This window comes from Clytia hemisphaerica, unplaced genomic scaffold (genome assembly GCF_902728285.1).
Source record: "Clytia hemisphaerica strain Z4C2 unplaced genomic scaffold, Clytia hemisphaerica genome assembly, whole genome shotgun sequence".
Taxonomy (NCBI): domain Eukaryota; kingdom Metazoa; phylum Cnidaria; class Hydrozoa; order Leptothecata; family Clytiidae; genus Clytia; species Clytia hemisphaerica.
In genome coordinates, this window is record NW_027103824.1 from 60,890 (window position 1) to 66,948 (window position 6,059).

Here is a 6,059-nt window from a genome sequence, read left to right on the forward strand (position 1 = left end):
TTTGTTCCGTAATTTATCACTATTGCTTACCGTTGCTATGAACGTTGTCAAGGCCAATCAGTTCAGATTTGTTCGTCGTCGAGGAAGGTTGCAGGGAAACGTCTCACATTTCATCATTGCTCTGTTTATTATTACTTAATTTAGTGTTTTATATTGTCTATTCAAAATGTATGGAAGATCACGGGAGAAGGAAGAAAGTATTTACAATTTGATCCCAAAAACTCCCGAGAAACCACCTAAAGCAGAGAGGTTTGTGAAATTTTCTTTTCCCATCTTCTTGTGTTTTGTTGTTTTTTAAATTTCTGAAATTCTAAGTAAAGATAGGGTCAATTTCTGTATTTCTGCATATGATATATTCTGCCCCTACTGCATGATTGTTGTATGGATAATGGATCCTTAAGATAGTTTTTTTTGGGAAAACACGGCCACGCAGCGCAGTCCTTTGAATATAACAAATTATTATGACAGCAGAAATCTTTTTAATGATATCACCATCTTTACTGATTTGTATTTTAAAACACAGCAGTTGCCTAGGTAATTTATCCCCTTATGTAGATTAATGTATGTCTGTATGTGGAGTTATTAGTTATTCTAGACCGTTCCGTTGCATACTCCTAAACGACTACACGTATTTTTGTTTTGAAACACACTTAACATGAGGCTCAGAATGCCCAAAAACTAAGAAAAACCTATAAGAAAAATGCTGAGGCTGAGAATGAGAATAAAACATTTTTTAGTTTGGTATTATTAAAGAACTTTCCAATCAAAACAAATGTTTTTTTTTGCATATGAAAAATAGGCTGATTACGTCAAAAAGTTTAGAAACATGTAAGAAACATTCAAGGCTCAAAATGCCGATTTCCTAAGAAACATTGAGGATGCTTGGTAAAACTAGTTTCTTCAAAAAAGAAAATATGTATAGGAGCTTTTAAACATTTGTTCTGTTTTGGTTTTGCATTTTCCACACTTATAACTTTCTTCCCGCACTTTAAAAGGGCAGCCATTGAAAAATTGTTCTGTTTACATCGTAGCGGATGTTGAAAACACACGCGGGCAGGCAGCAGTACACACTTTTTTATAAGAATATACTTTATAAGAATATTTATGATGAAATTGGCAAAACTTTTTAGAATATCGCTAGAATACCACAATCATAAAATTTTGCAAGTGAACCTAAGAATGCAATTTTTAGAGCATTCTAGCAGATTCCAAATTTTTGCTTGACGTATGTATAACATGCTAGAATTTGGCTGGGTTTGGATCCAAACCTATTAGAATACCGTAAGATGATTTCAACATGATTTTTTCCAAATATTTAAGAATATACATTATGAATTGGAAAAACACTATTCTTTTTAAAAAAAAGTGTGTAGGGTGGAAATGTTTCAGGTTTTTTTAAAATCACTCAGTCACATGCTGAACTCTGTTGCGTTTCTTGTGAAGTATAACTAATTAACACTGTTCTCCACGGTAGTTTCAAATTAATTTATCACTGTTATTTGTTCAAGAACAAAGAAGTATGTATACTAGTATTTTTGTATTTTTAGGATGGGCGTTTTTTCAAGGGGGTGTTTATCATAATAATTCATAACAAAGGTTGCTTTAATAAAGTGAATAGGAACCTTCATTTTGCCTTTTTATCATTGTTTGACATAGTTTCTACCCCCCTACATTTAGGGGGGGCGGTCTTGGGTTTTGATGAACCAAAAGCAAGGGGGATGTTAAAAGTACGACTTTCCTAGGGGGGAGTTGCCAGTTAAGGGGGGGGTCCTCTTACCTAAAGAGGGGTCTTGACCCCTCTAGAAACTATGGACTTTGAGTACTATATGAAAACTTAGAGACAAGAAAAGAGTCTTGTAAATCAGTTCAATACTAAAAGAATACAATTACTATCATAATATCTAAGCTTTCCTTCATATCAAACTTCTTTACAACTACTTGTTTTAAAAACGCCTCTCTCAGAGGGGAGATGTTTACTTGAGAGGATGTTTGTTGAAATTTTTTCCACAAAGGAGGGCATTTATAAGAAGGGGGCATTTTTCAAAGTTATACAGTATGCTAACTGAATTTACTATCTTTTCAGACATGTATCAAAATTTCACTCCACAGTCAAAGGTGAATCTAAACATACTAAAAAGGAAAACAAGACCATGGTACGTGTTCATTAATTTTGTAAAGCTCCTAATACTTTTCTTCTCAGTTTTAGAGTATTTCATCCGTAGTTCTGGTATGGGAAGAATGTACGGTCATTCTTTAAATGCAGTTTTTATTTTAGGGTCCATCAAAGGTTACGGTTAATGAACCAGATCAATTTTTAAAGAAACGCTCAAAGCACCCAACTTTTCCAGACAGTAAGTAAATGTTGTTATATGAAAAGTTTTCATTTTTGTAGTGCTCAAAGGCGTCCTTTTGGGCCCTCCCTCCTTAGAAAGCCTCCGTCGTTAGATTCCTTTTTTCATTACATAAAATAAAATTGAAACGTTGTGTTTGCACTTTTTAAAAGCATTCGGCTTGTACCTTTTAAATGAAGTGGTGACTTTAAGTGCCCAGTAATTTAGAGTGAGTTTTTTAATAAAATAAGAATTACACATTTTTTCTTTCCATTCATAGAAAAAGAATTCAAGTATCCTGACAACGATCAAAGACGCCCACCTGTTCCCAAACATACAGAGAAACCAGCCATGGGCATCAAATCCGATAAAAATTTCATCTCAACAAATGCTGTAGATAACATTATGTCTGTACCAAAAAAACCAGCAGCTAATTACGTTGACACTCGAACTGGTACAGTCAATGCATTAGAACCATCCGGATTGACACCAAAATATTTGAACAAGAAAGAGTATGGTAAAACACCGACTTATTTGATCAAGAGAAATGAAGAAGCAAAACAAGCACAAGCAGACTATGATGAATATGTAGAAGAATCGTTGAAACGTGGTGCAATGAAATGTCTCAATGAATCTGAACGGTATGGATGATTTGACTTTTTTATTCTGGTGCCTTTATTTTCTTCTTTGGGGTACCTAATAACTTGCGGCGCTAATTAATTTTTCGAAAATTTTCACCCAGGAAATTCTTATTCCAGCCCTTATTGATTTTTGGGAAAATGTTTTTAAAAATTCCCTCTTTTGTCCTAATTCTGCTGTATTAGCGTCCTTTTGAAAAATTTTCCACCCAGAACATTTCTATTTCAACCCCCCCCCCCCACCCGCGCTTCCAAAATATCATGAATATTTTTAGTGAGGCGGAGGTAAACATGAGGTGAAAGTTTAATGCCAAAATTGAATCCTATTGGTATATTTCAAAATCAAACACGAGAATTTTAATATTTTTTTATTCTGACAGACAAAACATTATTTCTGGGTTGAAAGCCAACTGGGAGGAAATCCATCATCAATACCAAGGTTTATCAGTTGTCACCGATACTGCACCAAAGAAAAATCGAAAAGAACGAATGGAAGCGGAAATGGACCAGTTAGAAAAAGATATCGATCTTTTAGAGAAACATCCGAAGATTTATATCGCAAATACTGGTATGGCTTATTGATGAGTATTATAGTTTCTTTGTAAATTTCATTTTGTGTGCGTCTTTTCTTTTTATATAAGTCTTTATCGGCGATCCAAAAAATATCTGCAATCTGATTGGTTAAAAAGAGTACAATATATCTTGTATTTTACATGTAAAAATATAAATTGACGAAAAGATGTCGTTGCATTGTAGCGGTAGCAGCAATCTAACGTCACTTTGCTACAAAATTGCCCTGCGCTTTTTTCCAACACAAAAAGTGCATTTTTTGGGTCACCGATAAACCAGTTATCAGACCTTTGCTCGTACAATATGGAAATATTTTACTCGTTCCAGATTTTCCGTATATTTTCCTCGCCTAAAGGCTTGGAAAATATTGTACGGAAAAATCTCGGAACTCGTAAAATATTTCTCATATTGTACTCGCAACTGTCCGATAACTATTACATATTTTCTTTTATAAAGCCTACCTTAGTGTATATATTTTCGCGGATACTAAATTTTCGCGCGTATTTCAAAAACAAAAAATCGCGAAATTAAATACGCGGGAAAATTTTCAAAATAGGCCAAATTTTTTAAAATAGAAGATAGAATGAATGAAAAAAGAGATCAGTTATATTTTGTTACAATTTAGATACTATTTTTCACCTTATACCTTATGTTTCGAGCAAAATCAGTCTTTTTCTTGTTTAAACCTTTTTCTTTAAAAATATCCAATTTAGTGAATCGCGAAATTTAGTACTCGTAAAATACGTTTGTCAGTAATAATTTCGCAATTCGTGAAAATTTAGTAGCTGCAAAAATATATTCACTTAAGGTATTCTATTTTTAGCAATTCTGACCTTTGTTATTTTCTTTGACTTGAAACTTGACCCCTGAAAATATGGAACCCAAGTAATATTTTGTTCTTTGATTCCCAAAACCACTAACTGAATTCTTACCAGTCTGTATAGCAGATTAGTTTACAGCCTTGTCAGGGCCTAGAACCTAGATCTTTCCGAATCAAAGTTTTACTAATGTTTAAACAAGTGCAAACGTTTGCTTGACATCGTAACTTTGCCTTCCGATTGGTCTAGGTAGACCTGACCCTGACCGTAAACTTTTAATAAGTTAAGAATTGAAAATCCCATTAGATTGGTATTTGCTAAGGTTTACCCTGATCATATATAAAACTCTTTTAAGGTTGTTTCTTATTTTTCTTGGTGGTTGTGAAAAATAGATTTCATTTCATCTTTATTTTTTTGTAAAAATCTTCCAATGTATATTTTTAATAGCGATATATTATTTTTATTGAACATTAAGAACTAACATTAAAACTTTAGAATTCCATGTTACTCTGTCCGTTGCTTTTATTTTATTCCAAATGTGAGTTTTATCCAAGACTTTACTTTGCAAGGAAAATTCGACAAAATCCTTGATGAGTAGCCGACATGACAAATAACAAGGTTATGATTGATGACAATTTCGAATCCATTGAATTGACAATGACAAAAATATTGAGACAATTTGTTGAAGGAAATGTTTGATGTGAAAAAAAATATTGAGAACATTTTATATGTGTAGATATTGTAAATATTAGATATTGGATGAAAACATTTGACTTGATAAAAATACTGAGAAAATTTTTGGATGGAAATATTTGACGTTAGCGTTACGAAAATATTGAGAACATTTTCGATGAAAATGTTTGACGTGAAAAAAATATTGTGAAAATTGTCGATGAAAATGTTTGAAGTGACAAAAATATTGTGAAAATTGTCGATGAAAATGTTTGAAGTGACAAAAATATTGAGACGTTTTGTCGATGAAAATATTTGAAGTGGCGAAAATCTTAAGGAAAGTTTCGATGAAAATATTTGACGTGATCTGATGAAAATATTGAGAAAATTGTCGATGAAAATGTTTGACGTGACAAAAATATTGAGACGTTTTGTTGATGAAAATATTCAGGCCAATCTCGCACTTATTTCTACTATGCCATATGTGTAGATATGTAAAAATCTTAAATTTACCATATGTGTAGATATTAGAATCCGTAAATCTACCATATGTGTAGATATATAAAAATCCATAAATCTACCATATTAGTAGTTAAGGTATAAATACTATCCAGACAATCTAAAAAGAATGACAAATAACTATGAAAAAGCGACAAACCTTAACTCTAAACTATCAAAGAACGACATATTTCAAACCCTAAACCCTAACTATGCAACGTTTCCAGACAATTTAACATTAATTTAACCCTTTAACCCTAACTATCAAAGAACGACATATTCCTAACCCTAACTATCAAAGAACGAAACGACATATTTTGCCGTCCACAACCCCGACCGAAAATATTAGAGCATTTATTACACATATGGTAGATTTACAATATCTACACATATACACGTTTTTTTTTAAAGAAACTAGTTTTATCAAGCAGCCTCAATGTTTCTTAAGAAATCGGCCTTTTGAGCCTTAAATGTTTCTTACATGTTTCTAAACTTTTTGACATAATCAGCCTCATGGAAGGCTGAATTGGAAG

At 32.6% G+C, this 6,059-nt stretch overlaps 1 protein-coding gene across 1 annotated transcript; it reads left to right on the forward strand.

Annotated features, from left to right (window-relative positions):
* Positions 1-71: 71 nt before the first annotated feature.
* Positions 72-3,612, forward strand: LOC136806668 (enkurin-like). Its single transcript, XM_067063252.1, has 5 exons — positions 72-249; positions 2,084-2,153; positions 2,276-2,351; positions 2,611-2,971; positions 3,349-3,612. The coding sequence occupies exons 1-5, from the start codon at positions 167-169 to the stop codon at positions 3,548-3,550; spliced, it is 792 nt and encodes a 263-aa protein (XP_066919353.1). The 5' UTR covers positions 72-166; the 3' UTR covers positions 3,551-3,612.
* Positions 3,613-6,059: the final 2,447 nt, after the last annotated feature.

Excerpts from the sequence above, each read along its gene's own strand:
- LOC136806668 (XM_067063252.1), top strand. The coding sequence starts at position 167 with ATGTATGGAAGATCACGGGAGAAGGAAGAAAGTATTTACAATTTGATC. Across the intron at positions 250-2,083 it reads AAACCACCTAAAGCAGAGAG|ACATGTATCAAAATTTCACT; the intron begins GTTTGTGAAATT and ends CTATCTTTTCAG. Across the intron at positions 2,154-2,275 it reads AAAAGGAAAACAAGACCATG|GGTCCATCAAAGGTTACGGT; the intron begins GTACGTGTTCAT and ends TTTTTATTTTAG.